The sequence below is a fragment of the Podarcis pityusensis genome (assembly GCF_964106645.2).
Source record: "Podarcis pityusensis genome assembly, chromosome: Z".
Taxonomy (NCBI): Eukaryota; Metazoa; Chordata; class Lepidosauria; order Squamata; family Lacertidae; genus Podarcis; species Podarcis pityusensis.
The window spans coordinates 21358442-21379181 of NC_138044.1; the positions used below are offsets into that span (position 1 = coordinate 21358442).

The following is a 20740-nucleotide window of genomic DNA, read 5'->3' on the forward strand; positions in this document are numbered from 1 at the left end:
TATAATCTTTATTCTCAATAATGAGAATAATTTTATTATCCATAGGTGCATAATACTTTTATTTTTATAAATCTTTATTATTTGTAAAAGGAATATTTGTATAAGTTAATACTTTATTATTTCTTTGGACCTGTACTATAGCTTTGTACTTTTGTCCTTCCATGCTGCGGCACTTAATGGCTTAAATTTTTGATTCTTTGTTATGTCTGCACTTCATTGCAATTATCAAATCAATAAAAGAAAAGCAGATATGCATGGAGATATGCATAATATTTTAGATCTGATTACAACTGAATATCCATATCCATTCTGCAACTGAGATTCCAAGGTGTCTCCTGTCCAAATATGCTGAGGGCATCTGCCGAAACCTAGGTTTTGTAAAAGCTCCGAGGAGCTGTGAATAGAAATAACGGCGCCTTGAATGATTGATCTTGATTTTAGGTGTACCAGATGGGGGGGGAAAGCATCAACCACAGATGCTTTGTCTTGATCAACATCATGATCCAAAATCCAGTTCCTGAGAACATGGGAACTAAGATATTTCCGCATGGGGAGATTACAAATCCTTTGTCTATCTTTTATTTAGGGCTGCCATTTATCTGGGGGGGAATTTTGGATTCTGAGGTTTTCCGTAAAAGAAAAAAGCTCAACAACTTTTTTATTATTATTTTCATTAATTATTTTATTTTATTTATTGCCTACCCATCATCCTAGGGACGCGGGTGGCGCTGTGGGTAAAACCTCAGCGCCTAGGACTTGCCGATCGTCAGGTCAGCGGTTCGAATCCCTGTGGCGGGGTGCGCTCCCGTTGCTCAGTCCCAGCGCCTGCCAACCTAGCAGTTCGAAAGCACCCCCGGGTGCAAGTAGATAAATAGGGACCGCTTACTAGCGGGAAGGTAAACGGTGTTTCCGTGTGCTGCGCTGGCTCGCCAGATGCAGCTTGTCATGCTGGCCACGTGACCCGGAAGTGTCTTCGGACAGCGCTGGCCCCTGGCCTCTTAAGTGAGATGGGCGCACAACCCTAGAGTCGGACACGACTGGCCCGTATGGGCAGGGGTACCTTTACCTTTACCCATCATCCTAAGGTCCTGGGGGGGTTGCAATAGGAGTACTATTTAATAGATCTCTTACATGGAAGAACACAAAAATTATAACAGTGAAATAGCGTTTCAAATGCTCCAACCAGCAAAGCTTAGCGTTCCAGGCTGTTTAGTCTATGACAATATTTGATGTACTCTAAACAGATTCTAGCTGCAATCAATGAAGGACCAAGCTCAAGGCTCCCCGTGTCTGCTTCATAAACTTATTCTGCAGAATTTCCAGCTCAGATTTGGCTCCTATTCCCCAAGCTTATGCCCCACGTAACATTTGTGCTATGATTTTAGCCACAAAGATCTCAAGAGCAGTATCGATTAATTAGCCGCCTTTTGTATGGACCTGGCATGCAGTAATTTAATTGCACCCATAAGAGTTTCTCATCATGTGGATCTGTTCAAGGGCATGCCCATCTAATGACCACCTGAACTTAGGTGCCTTCTTCCTATGTCTAATGGCCTTAGTTTTCCTCTTGTTTACTGCCAGCTGATCTTCTTTTACAGAGTTGCCCAAATTTGGTTTATGTTCCTTTAAAGCCTGTTCTGTTCGAGGAGAGCAAGACCAGGTCATCAGCCCAAAGCATTTCAGACAAATTACGATTTCCAATTGAAGGGGGAAAGTAGGAAGGGGAAAGCCGTACAGTCATACCTCGGGTTGAATGTGCTTCGGGATGAGCATGTTTGAGTTGCACTCCGCGGCAACCCAGAAGTAACGGAGTGTGTTACTTGCGGGTTTCGCCGCTTGCGCATGTGCAGACGTTCAAAATGACGCCATGCGCAGAAGCACCGAAACGTGACCCGAGCAGATGCGCGGACACGGGTTACGTTTGCTTCTAAATGCGAACGGGGCTCCGGAACAGATCCCGTTCTCATCTAGAGGTACCACTGTACCTGGATTTAAATAGTAAATAGTTACTAGAAATTACGCCAAAATATAGCCTTGTTTCATTCCTTGCTTGATAAGAAATGTTCGTGATAAGGCAAATAATTCTCTTGATGTTGTAACTGAATAACCAGAGTATTATTTTATCAATGTTTATGCTATAATCACTCTCTGTTAAATTAAAGGCTGATGAACATGAACAGTGGCTATAAAAATGAACTTGTTTGGATTGTTGGTCTGTTCACAAATTTGCTGATAAGTCTGGTCTACAGTACTCCTGCCCTGCATGAAACCTGCTTGTTTTTTCACAGATTGTTTCCTATCCCATTCTTGTAACTTATTTAGTTAACTTATATAGTTTAGAGACTACATCTTATATAGTTTAGAGACTACATCTAAAAGACTGGTAGGTCTGTAGCTCCAAGGCTCTGAGCGATCACTTTTCTTAAGGATTGGCATGGCACAACTATACGGGAACGCCATCTTGAAGGAAAGTGACCAGTTGCGTTGCTAAGTTCGCCAGAATTGGAGACCACCAACTAACAGCTAAAGTCATGTCTTCCGCTCTGCTCTGAAAGTCAGACCTATGAATAATTGCCTAAACCAGATGCCTAACTCTGTGTGAGATCAGGCAGTGAGCCTTCCCGATGCACAGGGTCATCAGAGCTTGAGGCATTCAAACCCACAAAGATGAAAAACATCCTCTCCCCTGGTATGTAGTTGAGCAGCTTTGTGGAAGTCTAGGTCTACTTGCCAAGAAGGTGGCGTCCAGCCCTGAGGAGGAAAAAAACGCTATTTTGCATGGTGTCTTTCAAAAGTGGTGAGCACTTTGCTCTTAGGTTCTTTTTTTGCGTAAAAACATAAATTGGGTTTGTGCTAAGTCAGGGTAGTGCTAAGTCAGTAGTTCTGTTGGCGCAAAGATTTCTCCTTGCACAGCGGAACTTTCCCACTTCTTCTCTCCCCCCCCCCCCCACCTCCTAAATCTATTCTGGGGTTCATTCAGTCCTCTGGAGCCAGTGTGGAGTAATGGTTAGGGTGTGGGACTGTGACCTGAGAGAGCAGGGTTCAAATCCCCACTCAGCCATGAAGCTCACTGGGTGACTTTGGGCCAGTCAGCATCTCTTGGCCTAACCTACCTCACAGGGTTGTTGTGAGGATGAAATGAGGAGGAGGAGAACCATCTACACCACCCTGAGCTCCTTGGAAGGTAAAGGGAGTTTATAAATGTAATAAAGAAAGAAATAAAATAAAGATGCAGGGCAGGGAACATGAGACATAGAGAGGGAGATGCCTTGTTGTGCTAACAGTAGTCCTTGAGCTGATTGGACACTTTAGTTCAGTGGTTCCCCAAGTGGGCAATAGCACATACCCACACCCCAGGGAGTGCTAACAGGCAGGGAGGCGCTGGAGGTTTCAGTGACTGTCAGACTTCAAAAAACTGGTATCACCAGATCAAGTTCATCAGTTTTGTTAAATTAATTAAACTGAATAGTTTCAATTGCATTTTGAATAAATGCGCGATTAATCATTGCTGTTCTGAATTTTCATTGTCTTGTTACCTTCCTTAGTGGAATGTGCAAACCGCTATTCTGAATCATGCTTTTTATAGGGCAGGGGGCATTGGGGCTGAGTTTACGGAACCAGCCTTCAAAAACAGTTCAGGAAGCCTTTGGTTTCTTTCATGCAGGAAAACCAATCTCTGCGTTTTCCTAAATACTCTGCTTTTTGGTTCCTGTTTAGGACCCTTAAATCAGGCCAACCTGTGACTCTCAGTGCTGGCTGGAGCTGATGGAGGTTGGAAGGCAACAACTTCAGGAGGGCCACAGGCTCCCCACCCTTCCTTTGATTATTCAAAGACCTGAACCTCTCATGTATTATTTAATCTTTACCCATCTCATCCCAATACAGTATTTTTCTGCCCTAACCACCGGAAGACAGGGTGATTAATACATCCTGCACTTCACTTGCAAATAGCATCCCTACGGAATAGCATCCCTGTAATCGCCAACTGCCTGCACTTTCTATAAACAATCAAAAGATATCGTTGATTCGAAAGGTTTTCTGTTAGGGTTTTAGTCTTGTTCTAAATGCACTTGCTGTTTTTATCTTGTTTAAATCACTTTGAGATGGTGGTTTAGAAACTGACAGATTGCTCATGATTATGATAATAAAATATACTACTACCACTACTATTAATGTTAATAATGTCCTTTCCTAGAGGCTCATTTTCTATGGGAACTTCAACCAACAGACAGCCTTTGGGTGTTAAAGTGTATTAGAGTTATTTCTTGTCTTGGAGCATTTTTTTCTGCATTGGGGTAGCACAGTCTCCTCCACTCCCCATGGTCAGATTCACCATATTTTTATTTAAATCATAGCAATCAATTCTAAATCTGTCTCTATGCTTATAAATCAGCACACCGATTTAATGCAAAATCTGTATCTTCTGGTGATGCATTTCTTCCTTTTGGGCTGTGAATCCCGTTCTGCATATTTGAATTTAAATATTCACATGACTTCATTTCCCTCTTTTTAGGAGAACTTTAGAATGCTTTTTTTGCCAGAAGCAGCTAAAATTTCACCTCTATAATATGTACAAGGATTCCCTCCTCCCTTCTTTTTAACCTGAATAACCCCCATTGTGAAGACAGTTGTAACAGAAGAACAGTAAGAAGACTTAAACACATAGTTCCTAACTTGTAATTTGTGGAGGGAGGCAATAGCAGCAGCAATGGGGGTGTGGAAGTGAGACTCAGGTGGCAATTAATTAATTCAGGTAATATTATGCAATGGAAGCAGGGCAGCAGCGGACTAAGAACACCTAAAACTTAGAAATAAATTCCTTGCCCTCCAACCAAGAGCTCAGAGCAGGTGAGAGCACTTGCAGGCTGCATACTTTTTGCCATTCAGTTCATTTTCATTGTTAATTATTACTGTACTAGAGGTTATTTACAACCAAAATATTAAAAAAAAAACACCACCCCATATTTCCACCCTATAACTACAGTACAGTTGTATTTTATGCTGTGGTTTGGTTCCAGGGGTTCAATATGTGCACAAAAATGTGTACAGTTGTACCTTGGTTTTCAAACAGCTTAGTTCTCAAACATTTAGGCTCCTGAACGCCGCAAACCCAGACGTGACTGTTCCGGTTTGCGAACTATTTTTGGAAGCCGAATGTCCGACACTGCTTCCGATTGGCTGCAAGAGCTTCCTGTAGCTAATCGGAAGCTTTGGTTTTGGAAGTCGAAAGGGCTTCCGGAACAGATTCCGTTCGACTTCCAAGGTATGACTGTATACTCAACCTTCCTCCATACGAGCATCTCAACTTTCCAGAGTGACTGTGCTGAGAGGGCCCTGCTAATGTGAAATCTCCTGGGATCTCAAGACAGCCCTGTGAGATCTCGTGAGTGCATCCCAGAACCAACGTGACAAGGAGGGCCTTGTCCCCCCAAACAAGGCTGAGAGCTGAAAGGATATTTTTGCTCCAGGAAAACCTAGTGCAAAAAGAGCTTTGAAGCTCTCCACCTTTATCTTGCAGAATTTCAACCCGTCAGTCTTCAGCTGCGTATGATTGAAGTCACATTAGTTCAATGCCCAAAAGATGTACACAAAGCATAGCTAAAAGCGAACAGAATCCAAAATGAACCAGTAATTCATTTTGCATAGGGTACTTTGAAATAATACTGTGCTCACAAAATATCAGCAAATGTTAACGTTACTGTCCCCCAAAGCAACTCCTTAGCATTAAGAAGAAGAAGAAGAAGAAGAAGAAGAAGAAGAAGAAGAAGTATCTGACTTCAGACTAAGAAGACAAACCTTGCAAAATATGTAGGACAGGGTTCAACTGTTCAAGACTGCAATGAACTGCTAAGCTATTATGTATTTATATTTGGTTCAGGTCAAGCTGATCTTCTCTCGCCGATCTTGCCTAATAAACAGCTGGCTAGTGGTTGTTGTTCCTTCGGCCAATGGACAGGGCAAGACTGTCCTTTCGCCTCCTTTCTGCAGTCCCAGGCCATCTGTCACGGCTATGAATTCAGCAGGGTTGAGTTTGCATATAAGACTTAATGTGGTTCCTGACAAATTTAAGGGGGAACACGGACCCTTTTCTCTTTGCTGAAACCACACCCACCTCTTCCTTTACTGTTTGGAGGAGAAATTGAGCCAGTTGTGGTGTGGTAGCTGGAGTGTCGGACTAGGACCTGGGAGACCAGAGTTCAAATCACCAGTTGGCCACGAAGCTTACTGGGTGATCTTGGGCCAGTCACTCCTTGTCAGCTGGACCTACCTTGCAGGGTTGCTCTGAGGATAAAATGGGGAGGAGAAAGACTATGCATGTCACCTTGAACTCCTTGCAGGAAAGGTGAGTTATAAATGAGATAATTAGATCAATAATGAATACAATAAACTGCGTCTCATTCTCCCTCAATTTTTTGGAGTCGGAGGAGTAGCTTCCATAGACCAGACCAGGCACTATATGGTTTTGTGGAATCCTTTATGTTTTTCTGACTAGAACCCTGTGATCCACTAACTGGAACCAGGTCCCATATAGTGGCTTTTGCCTGATGTGCTTTTTTTTATGTGATGTGTGTGCTTTGTGTGTGTGTAGGTGCAGAACATAGATTTAAGGACCAGGGTTCCTCTGGGCATTTGCTTAGCCCACAAATCATGACTAGGTCACAGAATCCGCTACTGCTGCTTAGTCTTTAGATGGTTTGGGCAGGATTTTTGTCAATTGATCAGTCATTAATGATTGAGGGTGTGGGGTTTGTTTAGCCTGGAGAAGAGAAAACTGATGTTCTAAGACATGATAGCCATATTCAATTATCTGATCGGCTGTCACATAGGAGATGGAGCCAGCTTGTTTTCTACTGCTACAGGGGGTAGGACACAAACCAGTGGCTTTGAGTTACAAGAAAGGAGATTCCAACTAAACATCAGAAGGAACTTTCTGACAGTCAGAGCTATTTGATAGTGGGGTGGACTTACCTTGGAAAGTAGTAGGCTCCTCTTCTTTGAAGGCTTTCAAGCAGAGGTTGGATGGCCATCTTGTTAGAGATTCTTTAGCTAGATTCTTGCATTGCAGAGGGTACGACTGGATGACCTTGTGGTCTCTTCTGACTTTTCATGATTCTGTGATTTATTATCCCGTCACAGACCCAGAGCATACAAAAAATAGAAACGTTGAAGATTAATTAAAACATTTCCTTGTTTAAAATTCAGTATGATGCAAAAGATAAGATATGCACATATTTAAAATACTATATGATATGAAAAATAAAAACATGAGATACAATTTGCAATTAATGTGAGTGTTTCATCTTTGGAGACCTTTCAGCTGAGAAGCAAAACTTGGTCATTAACGTTGTTATTCTTTTTATCCGCCAAGAAATATTCCATTCCTGGGTCTTGCCAGAGTGTTTCTTCATAAGGGACAAAAGCTTTTTGTTGCTTGGAGATCTGTTGGTAGATCCCAATCTACCTTCTGTCCTGTCCTACCATATATAGTGGTCAACTACATGTGTTCTAGTCGCATCTTGTGGTGTTAGGGATAATCCTTGTTGAAGGTACCTCTATTGTTAATCCTCTTCTTGTACTTAAGGGAAATTCAAATATCTCTTTTTGTAATGTTTATTTCCCAATAAACTGAGTCTCTTCCTCCAACTCCTTAGAATCTGCATCTCGGAGTGGCAGATGTCTGTCATATCTCTCTGGCATGCATAGATGTGTGTAAATGGACATGCATGATCTCAGAATGCCAGATTGCTGTTTGCTGTGGACTAGCATACCCAGTCCCCCCCCCCCCTGCCTGGACAACTGTCTGTCCAGATAAGTAAATTTATTAGACAGACAGGCAGTCTTTGAGTAGCATCTCTTCTAGACGTAGAATCTCTATTGTGAGATTCAAACCCTCTTGCATGTGATTTTTAAAAATATTTTTTAAAAGAACGAACTTACCAGGGGGCATGTACCAGCACACATTGCTTCAAATGCCACGGTAGGACAGACTATTCTAAGATAAAATGGAAACCCTCTTAGAATCATAGAGTTGGAAGGGACCCTGAGGGTCATCTAGTCCAACCCCCTGCAATGCAGGAATATGCAGCTGTCCCATGCAGGGATCATACCTGAAACCTTGCTGTTACTAGCACTACACTCTTGTCAGCTCTAACCAACTGAGCTATCCTGTCTTGCAAGGTCTCTGTTCCCAATGCTGTTTAAAATCTCCAAGGGCTCACAAGGCCTCAGACGTGAATTCTGGTGCTTCATGAGGCACCGGAAGTTGTGTTGGGGGTCCAGCAATGTGGGTTCTGAGCACCCACAACAAAATTTTTGTGGGTGCTCAGGCTCCTGGGGCCCCCTATAGTTGGCACCCCTGACCTGATCCAGCAGGGCTTTTCTTGTGTTAAGCAGACAATATGCTAGCAGGTGATTTCTGGTGTTGGTGACAGAGAGCATCTAACACGTGGGCTGGTGTGAGCTGCTCTTGCTAACCAGTTTGTTACCAGGTGAAATTCAAGGTGGTGAAGCTCTGCTTTTAACCAGAGCATTGATTGCTGAAGGTGTGTCTTCTTCCATATGAGACCTTCCCATTCTTTAAGAACTTGCTTAGATTATTTTCTTTGTGTGCTGGTGGTCATTGTGTGAAGAGGGCTTCCTTGATGGCAGCCTACAGATTACAGAACCAGTGGCCTATTCATTCATTCATTCATAGCATTTCTACCCTGTTCTTTAGCTGAAAGGACTTCCAGAACTGCTAATGAAAATGAGTAGTAAGGCAGCCTTTGTCCTTAGGTTTACATTCCTAAAGTTAAGGTTCTTGTAACGGACAGCTGATATGGAGAGTTCAGGAAGCCTGATGGAATGATTGCTGCTGGGTAGCAATTGAGGGAGCACATATGTCTTTTTCTGTACCCTAACGGAATGGCATCCAGCAGATTCAGGGCTGTGTCTCTTCAAAGGAAACTGTAAACAAGCTTTTAATGTTTGCCACATCTTTTGGGAGAGGGAATGCTCACTGTCTCCTTTACATAGTTGTATTGATGTTTTCACTGCATTTTATTTTTTTAATTATTATTCTCCATCTGGAGAACAGCAGGCAAAATATTTTTCACAAATATATATAAATGCAGAATGCAGCAGGTAAGAAATTTTTGGGAGGTTTAGACATTGAACCTTAACATGAGAACAAAGGTTTTTGCACTTTGATCACTCTTTTCCCCTGTGGTGTGCTAGAAGGAATTTTCTAAACCAGCCTCAAAAATTTTTATTTGCTTCTGAAATGGTTATGCTTTCAGGCTAATTTGTATTTGATGGAAGATTAATATACAGTATCTGGGCCAAACAAGCATCTAGTTCTCACTGAGGTTGTCAGTCAGTACCAACTGACTGTACCAATTCAGACTGCACATGGAGACCCATGTGATTGACAGTTCCTGCATGTCAGGAAAAAAGGACAAAGTCCTAAACATTAAAAATGAGTTCTCTAGGTTGAAGGCTTTTTGCATGACCTGCTAACTCTTCATACGTAGGAACCATTTTTGGTCAGGTACAATTCCATGGTCAGAATCTTCACCTGCAATCTGAAGTGGTACAGTGCAGGTTCTAGGTCAGACTACAATGCCCACTGGCCCCTCCAGGCCAGACTACAACTCCCAGCAATCCCTGCAGGCTGGACTACAACTCCCATCACCCCCTGCATCATATGGCCAGGCTGTAGTGGCCTTGACCGCACACCCATCTCTGTTCATATGACTTTGTCTCTTTGCCAGATCAGCCCAAGTGAGCCACTGGTGTTTGTTGGTCTTTGCAGGCAGAACCTGGAGCACCAGCTGCAGCAGAGGCCTCCTCACCACCACAGCCCAACGTCTTCACTCACCTCCTTGGGCTCCATGACGCTCCTGCAGTCGCTGCCTCCCTCCAGGGTGTCTCCTTCCCAGCCTCCAAACACTCCTGTCCAAGGAGACCCTTTCTCCCAGCAACGGACCCAGCAGCTCTATCTGCCCAGCCATGTCCACCAGGGAGAGCTTTACCGGCTCTGCCAGCCTGTGGTTGGGCAGCCACAGCAGCATTTCCAGCAGCAGCAGCAGATGCAAATGCAGCAGCAACATCATCAGCATCAGCAAGGGGACTCCTACTCGGCCCTCAGCAGGCCCCAGCCAACCCCTTCCCCATACCAGCAGATGCCTGTCGACCCTTTCGCCATTGTCTCCAGGGCCCAGCAGATGGTGGAGATCCTCTCTGATGAGAACAGAGCTTTGCGCCAGGAGCTGGAAGGATGCTATGAGAAAGTAGCCAGGCTCCAAAAGGTAAGAGCTGGTGGAACCTCCCCATCCCACCCCCATTTAGTATTTCATTCTTAGGAGTGTAAGAAGCACCCTTCAGACTGCTGCCCTGCCAAGTCCAGGATCCTGTTCTCACAGTGGCCAGCCAGATGCCTGTATGGAATATGTAGGCCGGGCCTGAGTACAAGAGCCCTCTCCTGTCCTGCAGTTTCCATCAACAGCATTGTTGCCTCTGACCGCAGAGGCCAAGTGCAGCCTCCATCATGGCTAGTAGCCGTTGATAGCTTTATCCTCCATGATTTTGCCCATTCCTCTTTCTAAGCCATCCAAGTTGTTGTCCCTCACTGCCTCCTGTGGGAGGGAGTTCCACAGTTTAACTATGCGCTGAGTGAAGAAGTACTTTCTTTTATCTGTCCAACATTCTTCCAACATTCAGCTTCATCAGATATCAGCAAGTTCTAGTTTTATGAGACAGGGAGGAAAACGATTCTCTATCCACTTTCTCCAGGCCATGCATAATTTTATGAACTCCTATTGTTTGGCCTCTTATTCGCCTTTGCTCTGAACTGAGAAGTCCCAAACGTTGCCACCTTTTCTCATAGGGGAGTGATGGCATTCCCTTCATCACTTTGATTGCTCTTTTCTGAAGCCGGAGATCACCATGGTTGTTGTGTGCAAGCATCTACTGGGAGCACCTTTTCATGGTTTAGCCTGTATGTATACTGTTGGACCACATTTGCTTTTACGTACATCTGCTGCTGTCTTGCTTATGGCTTCAGAAGACCCTTGCACAGTGGCTGAGACCTGCTTTGTACAGAAAGAGTCCTGGCTTCAGCCCCCAGCAGCATCTCTAGAGAGGCCTGGGCAAGTCTGGCCTGAATCCTTGGAGAACAACGTCCGGTCAACGTGCATCATAACACTTGAGCCACGTTGACCAAGAAGGCAGCTTCCTATTGCACATGTCCTAGAAATTGTGGCTTTTGTGAGGGTGTTGAAACACCTCTCGTTGACCCACAAAACTTTGCATTCTTTGGAAAGGTGGAGGAGACTCATTTCATAGAATTGTAGAGTTGGAAGGGACCCTGGGGTCATCTAGTCCAACCCCATGCAATGCAGAATCTCAACTAAAGCCTCCATGACAGATGGCTATCCAACCTCTGCTTAAAAATCTCCAAGGAAGGAGAGTCCACTACCTTCTGAGGGAGTCTGTTTCACTATTGAGCAGCTCCTACCACGAGAAAGTTCTTCCTGATGTTTAGTCAGAATCTTGTTGGTTTTTTTTAAAAATGATATTTATTAAAGTTTCAAAAAATACAAAAAATACAGAATACAGAAAGAAAAAGAATAAAGTTTTTAAAGTATAACCAAAAAGGTAAAAAATAAGAAAAAAGCATACCAAATAAAACAGTTAAAAAGACATTAATTTTCCATAACCTATCTTCCCTATACTTATTTCCCCGGACCTCCTCATACCTCCCTTTTTTGTATTCCAGTTCAATTTGTTAGTTCAGCAAATCCTTACCATTAAGCTTTTACCCAGTTGCAAACCTTTTTTCATGTCTCTTAAGGCATTACAGCTAAAAACCTCTTAGTTTCTATCCAACATCCTTCTAAGATTCCTTAATTTTACAATATTTCTGTAAATAGTCTTTAAATTTCTTCCAGTCTTCTTTCACCGACTCTTCTCTCTGGTCTCGGATTCTGCCAGTCATTTCCGCCAGTTCCATGTAGTCTGTTTAGTCAGAATCTTGAAGCCATTCTCTCGGGAGCAGGAGAAAACAAGCTTACTCCATCTTTCATGGGACAGCCTTTTAGGTATTTGAAGATGGCTTGTGGGCATCCAGTGAAGCTGAATGTTGGAAGATTCAGGGCAGACAAAAGAAAAGACTTCTACACGGCACAGAGTTAAACTACGGAACTTGCTCCCACAGGAGGCAGTGATGGACACCAACTTGGATGGCTTTAACAGAGATTTAGAAAAAGGATGGAGGAGAGGGCGATTGATGGCTACTAGCCAGGGTGTCATGCTCTGCCCTCCACAGTTGGAAGCAGTAATGCTTCTGAATACCAGTTGCTGCAAACCACAGAAGGGGAGAGGGCTCTTGCTTGTGGGCTTCCTTTTGAGGCATCTGGTTGACCACTGTGAGAACAGGATGCCTAACTAGATGGACCACTTGTCTGATCCATTGGTCAACCTAACTCAGTATTGTCCACACTGACTGGCAGCAACTCTCCAGGATTTCAGACACGCGGTCTCTACCAGTCCTACCTGGAGATGCTGGGGCTTGAACCTGGGACCTTTTGCATGTAAAGCAGATGCTCTGATCATTGAGCTATGGCCCTCCTTCTCCCATCCAATTTTCTCAGGACCAGACCTGCTTGCTTCAGTACCAGAACAGTATCATGTGCCTTTGGCTCACTAAGTGAAAGGAGTTCTGTTTGCAGCATGGTTGTGATCTGCGTTCTTTTGCATGAGGTCTAGTCATTCATTCACCCACTACCACCAGAAAGCCTGTATATGTTCATGCTAAATACTGTTATATAGTGGATAGGTAGATAGGTAGATGATGATAGATATAGATAGATGATAGATAGATAGATAGATAGATAGATAGATAGATAGATATGATAGAAAATGCATGCATAGTTTTCTTTTCTTGTTTGCTCCAGCTGGAAACAGAAATTCAGCAAGTTTCAGAAGCCTACAATAACCTGGAAAAGTCTTCCACAAAGCGGGAGACTCTGGAGAAGACCATGAGGAACAAGCTGGAAGGAGAGATACGAAGGCTGCATGACTTCAATAGAGACCTCAGAGGTAAATTTCTGTTTATACATGAGTTTATACATGAGGCTTCCCTGGGCTTGGAGTTGCTGGGCTCCAGCTCCCATCAGCCCCTGCCAGCAAAGCCAGTGGTCAAGGATGATAGGAGTTGCAGTCCAGCAACACATTATGCCAATGTCGTTTTCTTCCAGGTACAGGTGTTCCAGTTAGAGCCATGGCTACTGTGCAGGCTAATAAAAATCACCTTTGGCCACTAAGACTACCAGCATTTCTCCAGACAGATGGTTCCAGAAGTGCACACACAGGCATTAAAAAGACATTTAAAATACTCTACGTGTTAGCACTGATAGCTGATGACTGACTAATGTATGTAATTAAGATTAGTACCATGATAGAAAGATTTTTGCTTCTAATGCCACACTATTTATTTGCCTTGTAAATAATTTTTATTGACTTACAAGTCTTAGCATGCCTCACCTTACAACAGCTCTGTGTAGTAACTTGGACTGGGAAAACATTGATATCGTGCTCGCCTGCGAAACTTGCTGTATGGCAACTCTGAAGTCTCTGAGAACTCACTCATTCATTCATTTTATATCCCACCTTCTTTCCCCCACAAGGAGCTCAAGGTGCTATACATAGTTCTTCTCTGGCTCATTTAATCCACACGACAACCCTGTGAGGTTGGTTAGATTGAGAGGCAATGACTTAACCCAAAGTCACCCAGTGAGCTTCATGGTTGAGCGGGGGTTTGAACCCCGGTCTCCTAGGTCCTAGTCCGACACTCTAACCCCTACTCCACACAGGCACTCTGTTCTGCTGAGAGCGTGTGACGAACTCCAGGTTGTCTGATAGGCTTCACAGCTCAAGGGAGATTTCTACCCAAGTGCAGCATTCTCTGGCTTCTCACTCTGTTGTAGCAACACAGATGTTGAATTGTGCCATTGTGGCAGTTTGCCATACCTAAAAGCTCTCTAGCCTGTTTTGAGAAATTCTATGCTTAAAACTTATATTTATTTATAGCTTTTTCTAACTACACCCTTCAGCCGGAAAAGAAGTCTTGGAGGGTGATTTACAGATCAGTTTTAGAAAGAAAGAAAGAAAGAAAGAAAGAAAGAAAGAAAGAAAGAAAGAAAGAAAGACTGTCACTGTCCTCAGGCACACCATCTAAAAGACACAGCAGAAAAGGCAAATGAGTGGGGAAGGAGGAGAAAATAAGCAAACTCAGATACAAGAAGAGATCTTCTAATGAGCAGCTGAGATATAAACAGTTCAAGGAGGAGGAAGGGCTAATAACAGCTGGTTTCTCAGGTGCTCCAGTAAAGTGACCCTGCACCTCTCCTCCTCTCCCACTGCCCCCTCACCACCCCTGGTTGCCTGACACCCCTGGTTGCCTGACGGCTGTTGCACTTATTTCTTCAGCCATGAGAACCAGCCTCCATTGTTGCCAGTAGCCATTGATAGCTTTACCATCCGTGAATTTATCCAGTCATCTTTTATTGCTATCCACCTCACTGCAACTTGGTATCAGCTCCAGCTGGAGCACCAGACTGATTGAGGAAGCTTGGTGTTAGAAAAACGTACAGTATGCTGGCTGCAATTAGCTGTGCGGATTCTGTAAAATGTATTTATCCTCTCTTCTGCAGAGCGTATGGAAACAGCCAACAAGCAGCTTGCGGAGAAGGAAGGCTCTGAGGATAACAAGAAAACCATCTGCCAGCTCTTTGCACAAAGTGAGTCTGAATTTCTCCTTTAATATGGTTGAGGCCTGTTGCAAAGGTGGGCTTGAAGTGACAGCTGTTCAGAAATCACTAGGGCAAGCAGTGGGTAGGCTTGGGAATGGCTCAGCAAAGCATAAGATGGTGAGATGCTGGCAGTGTCTGCTTGCATCTTAAAAAAAAAATAGGCGCAATCAGTGCTGCTCATAGTAATGAGCAGTTTCTCTTTCCCACCCTTTACTCACTACAGTTCTTGACTTCCACACGTTCACACTTCCCCTGAACATTTATTTGTCTACCCCTTGGTTCTCCCCCACATTACCGCTACCTTTCCTAAATTGCACTGGATATAGTTCTATAGTGCAGAATAAAGCGAGAGATTATAGGACTTTCCCAGCTCTTCCTGGAGATGCCAGCAGGGATTTCTTTTCTGGCTCATTGAACTGATGCAAAGGGAGCAATTTACTAAGCCTTCCCTACATGAGCGAACCCATTTTTTTTGCTGCAAAGAAGCATTAAAATTGAGCTACAAGCCACAGGCAAGTACACACAAGCTGCTTTCTCCTGAGGTAGAACACTGGTCCATCTAGCTCAGTATTGTCAACACTGACTGATAGTGGCCCTCCAGGCTTCCAGACATGGAGCATGCCCAGACCTTGCAGGAGATGCTGGGGATTGAACCACGCTCAGAGCGGATGCTCTACCACTGAGCTATAGTGTTAACACCTAGAGGTTTGCTTGCAATAGAAGACAAGTGGAGCACTCCACTTGTCTTCCTCCAGGCACTTCTGAAGTGCAGGGTCCTTGAGACTGAATATAAATCCAACGTGTAGCCACTTGGGTGAAACTAGGCCAATCCAGACAGGAGAGCAGGATGGATGGTGGTGCTGGTGTTTCCTCTGAGGAAGAACTATACTATGCCGCTGCTTTGCTAGTGTGTGTAGAGTTAGCCTTGGGTTACAAACCCTGCCTGGAGGAGCAGATGGATTATAGTAAAAACCAATGTTACAGGTTCTTACGACATTTCCGCTGGGCTGAAATGTATCGGGACTTAAGCAAGGTAAATACTGATTTATTGTTCTCAGAGCTCCACCCAGTAGACAGCACCTAACTGTGTTGCCGTTGCATTAAAATTAAAATTGCAATTTAAAAAATTGTTATTTCATGATAGGATTACTAGAATGTGGTTTATGTGGGGCTTGATCCAAAAGCTGCAGTTAGTGCAGAATGCTGTGGCACAATTAGTGATGGGAGTGAGACCCTGTCAGCATATAAACCCTCTGCTTCAGAGACCTCCACTGGTTACTGATTTGCTATCAGTCCAAGTTCAAGGTGTTACTATTAATATATAGGGGGGCCCTTAACAACTCAGATCAGTTGACCTACGAGATCACCTTACCCCATAAATGTCCACTCAGCCACTTTGATCAACAGAACAGGCATTGTCAAAGGTACCACTTAAATCACATTCCACATTTGTGAGAAATAGCTCCCAGCCAGGACTTTGCTACACTCTTTTTGGTACCTACTCAAAGCATTTTTGTGTAGACAAGCCTACCCAGGAATGCAGAATGCTGAGATGTTCTTCAGTCTGGTTTTTAGCATACAGGCGTACCTTGGCTCCCGAACGCCTTGGGAGTCAAACGTTCCGGCTCCTGAATAATCAAAAACCAGAAGTGAGTGTCCTGGTTTTCAAACGTTCTTTTGGAAGCCGAACATCCGATGGGGCTTCCACAGCTTCTGATTGGTTCTGGAGCTTCCTGCAGCCAATCAGAAGCCACACTTTGGAAGTCGAACATTTCGTATGTTGAACGGACATCTGGAGCAGATTCTGTTCAACTTCCAAGGTATGACTGTATTGTTGATTTCAATTATTTTTGAAAGTTTTAAATTGTTGGGCTGTTTAATGTTTTGGGGTTTTTTTTGCTCAGTAGCGTCCACATTACTGTCTACATTTACTGGTAGCAACTTTCCAGGATTTTAGACAAGATTCCAGCCCTTCCTGGAGTTTCTGCGGATTGAACCCAGGACCTTGTGCTTGCAAAGCAAGTGCAGTGCCACTGATCTATGGTTCTTCCCTGGCCAGTGGCTGCTAGGCTGCCCCTGAGCCCAGCCATCATGACTGTCACTGAATGCTAGCTGCAAGGGAGTGACTACCGGGGGGACGGGGGACTTTTTCTTTCATGCCCCTGTTTGTGGACTTTCTGGAAGCATCTGACTGGCCATTGTAGGTAGAGCCAGGACCTGTTGGGATAAGAATCTAGGAAGACCCCTGCTGGAGCAGACCCAAGGCTTGTCTTGCACCAGCATCCATCTTCCTCCGGTTTGCTCCTGAAACATAATTGGTTTTGAAAGGGGAAAATGCTGTAGATACTCCTTAACGCCAGCGCCTGCAATCTTTTTAATTACTGATGGATATTCCAGTGCTAACTGAATGAGATGCACCATCCCATTCCAAATCGGTAGGGTGTGAAAATACTTCACATCTATAGGGTCGCTTTTATAACATTTATAAACAGAGCCCTACCACTAAAATCTCAATGTGAATACAGTGTAAAATTCTCAATGTGAATACAGTGTAAAATTCTGTGTGTGATTATCTTCTGCTTCCATTCTCTCCACACCTGCAAGACTGGCACTGCTTAGCCTGTCTGCTGGCTGGATAAAATCTGGTTCTGTTAACAAAATGACTTGGTGTAATTCCTTAGGCATGGGATGATGCCGCGGCTTGGAGTGTGCTTTCTCCTGTGTTGTCAGGGCTGGATGTATTTTATTCAAGAGGTGTGTATTCTGCAGCTGAGTCAGTGTTGGCATCCAACTGGTAGAATGCTGAGAACCACAGCAGCTCCACAAAAAGCAGCACCCTTGGTGAATTCATTCTTCATTTCTGCCGCACCACCTCATGCCTTAGGCATGCCTGAATTATCCTGTTTTGTTTTTTAACATAGTAACCCGTAAAATGGGTCTTGTTTGGACACCTCACTGCAGAGGTTCCAGATAGTTCATTCTTTGTAGAACACTTCTTGTTGGATTAAAGCAAGTAGCAAATCCATTCCATTTGGGATTTATCTCGTGTGTGTGTGTGTGTGTGTGTGTGTGTGCGCGCGCCTGCTTCAGCCAAATCAAATGTCCTTAGTTGAAGTCCAATTTACACAATTCCCTTGTGTGGGGATAGACTCCCTTCTCTCCCTCCAATTACCCAACCCAAATCACACTAGGCATATTGTGTGGAAGTCATCCAAATCCTAAATCACTAGCACAAAATGTTGTTTTTGCACACCAGAATTGACTTTCCTTAACACGAACAAGGAATTGCACAGTTAGGATCTGTTTGCATGGGTGTTGTCTGTCTCATTTGTAGCAAACTCCACTGTGGAGTTCATGTAGCTAAGGAATGGGGCGAAGGCTGGACTTGACCAAAGCAGTCAGATAATCTTCCTGGGAATTAGGTGTGCGAAATCACTCCTGCTAGCAGTATATTGTCCTTTTCTGTACACGGTGAGGCACTGAATTCGACATCTGCTGCAAGGCCTACAATTTTTGAAGCTGTTAATATATAAAACACAGGTGGACAAACATCAGGCTTGCAGAATCGTAATTTGTTTTTTTACTAGAACTTGAGATCCACCAGTGTCAAGGCCTGTCACATGGTTGTAGCAGGGATAAAGGTGTCAGGGGGGAACCATGCCAACTGCCCTGTACTCCTTGGAGGAAAGGTAGAATGAAGAAGGGTGACACGCATTTTAAAAGAAACAGAGATTTTAAATGGATTTCCCAGAAGACGACTCAATCTTTCTCCTTGCCCTTCTGCCCATTTTCTTAAAAAGTTTTCCTTCCACTCCCCCTTTATTCGGACAGACAAAGAAACCCAGAGGGAGAAGGAGAAGCTAGAGATCGAGCTGGCTGGAGTTCGCTCTGCTAATGAGGAACAGAGGAGGCACATTGAAATTCGCGACCAGGCTTTGAACAATGCTCAGGCCAAAGTGGTGAAACTGGAAGAAGAGGTAAGGCCCCATTCCCCAGCTCAGAGGAGCTGCTGGAGGTTCTCATCACATGTTCAGTCTGTTTCTTGTTTCACACTTTTGTGTTTGCATTCTGCCATCTACATTGACTTTTAATGGAAAAGCAAAGAAAGTCATATCAAGTTGCGCAGTAGCATAAATGATTCTTATTAATCCATACAAATTATCCAGATGCCCATCATATAATGTCCTGGGGGCAGCACAAAAGCTTTTTTCATCTATCTCAAGAGAATCATGAAAGAATATAGTTAAAGCCGTATTGCTCAGTTTAGTCATATCTGCAAAGGTCCCTTGGAGAGTTTAGAAAGTTTGGAAATTGGCCTTAAAAACAAAACATTTTGAAAAGGAAAACCTCCACTGCTTTCATCTCAGATAAGTGAGATCCCATCATCTCTGTGGACAACTGTCATATTTTTAGCCAACCTGCGTTTGTGCTTAAAGCTCTTGCAAAGGGCCAGGTTGGTGCTTTTCATTCCTCTTGCAAATTAATGTGGATGCTTTTCTATGAATGTGCATCAGTTAAACTTACAAGATCTGCACTGCTAAAAGGCAGTAAGAATGGAATGTCCTTAAGGATGCCAGCTTGACTGCCGGACCCCCTTTCTTCAAACGCCCACTGAGCATTATTAAGGAAACCAAAATCCCTAAAAGACTTGCCCTTTTCTTTTTTACTGTAATTTTCCAAGACACCATTGTGTGAAGGGTGTTTGAGTTCTGAAAAGAAGAACTAGGCCTATGATTTTAGCACTGACTGGTTATCAAGCTATTATAGGTGGCTTGGCCAGATCCTTTGTGTGCTTAGTCCACATTTCTGAGCCCGTAATGGTAAATAATTTCCAATCTAGCCTTACGAAAGAGGAAGGATTTTGCCAAGTGGTGTTCTTGGCATGTGTAGATAATTGAGGGTGTGTGTGTGTGTGTTTGTGTGTGTGTGTGTGTGTGTGTGTGTGTGTGTGTTATTCACGCTGCTTCTTCACTTTTCTTGCTCCCTTGACTCTCCTCTGCTTGCTTAACCTTTTCCAGACTCCTTTTTAAGAGGATGATTGGGCATAGTATTGTGAAGGCTGTTTTTATGCAAATCCAGTTGGGCCTCTGAGCTCGCTTTTGGAAATAAAGTAGAGTGGGGTGGCTTCATTCCTGATGCCCAGATAACAAAATTGGACGGTGGCATGCTTATTCTTCAGTGCATCTGAGACAGCGGGATTTCAGTCTTTGCGCAGCTGGGTTTTTGGGGAATAAAATGGGGAACTGTGTTCTCCTCCTTTCTCTGTTTTTTTTTCTTTCCATGCTTCCAAAAGTAGCAATGGGGGGGGGGCTTGTGGATGGGGTGGGCTACATCAGCTCATTGTGCAGGTGGGGGAACTGGGCTGGCCAGGGACTGATGGCTGTTGTGGTCCAGGGTATCTTGGGGGCACCAGGGTGACCAAGGCTGTAAAAGAAAAGAATGGAATGGAATGGAATGCTGGTGCTATTGTGTTTTCAGTACAAATGATGGAGGATGGTCGCAGCTGCTAGGTTATCTGATTTCAGAGCAGCTGCATTAAAAACATAAGAACCTGCTGGATCAGACCCGTGGCCCACCTAGTACAGCATCCTGTTCTCCTAAACAGTTGCCTGTGGGAAACCAGCAAGCAGGATTCAGGGACAAGACCACTCCCTACTCCTGCAGTTTCCAGCAACTCAGAAGCATTCCAGATACTCAGAAACATTGCTGCCTCCAGCTGTAGAGGCAGAGCACAGCCATTGTTGCTGGTAGCTCTCTCCTCCTTCATGAATTTGCCCTAATCCCCTTTTAAAGCCGCCTTGGTTGTCTTCCCATCTCCTTTGAAGAGAGGGGTTGTTTTCTGTGACTGCGCCCTGGAAGTCTTCTCTCACCCAGATTTTAATAGGAGCTGGAGAAGGATTCATCTCTGTTACGAGACAAACATTGCCAAGCGTCTTGGGACTCATTCC

At 44.0% G+C, this 20740-nt stretch overlaps 1 protein-coding gene across 3 annotated transcripts in view; it reads left to right on the top strand.

Moving 5' to 3' along the window:
• AMOT (angiomotin) overlaps positions 1-20740 on the top strand; it is a 70025-nt gene that overhangs the window by 36374 nt on the left and 12911 nt on the right. For all 3 annotated transcript variants that reach the window (XM_080989780.1, XM_080989779.1, XM_080989778.1), the window contains 4 exons: positions 9794-10289; positions 12936-13080; positions 14694-14780; positions 18624-18769. In XM_080989780.1, coding sequence (XP_080845906.1) covers positions 9794-10289; positions 12936-13080; positions 14694-14780; positions 18624-18769 — 874 coding nt within the window. The remainder of the gene's footprint in view (positions 1-9793; positions 10290-12935; positions 13081-14693; positions 14781-18623; positions 18770-20740) is intronic.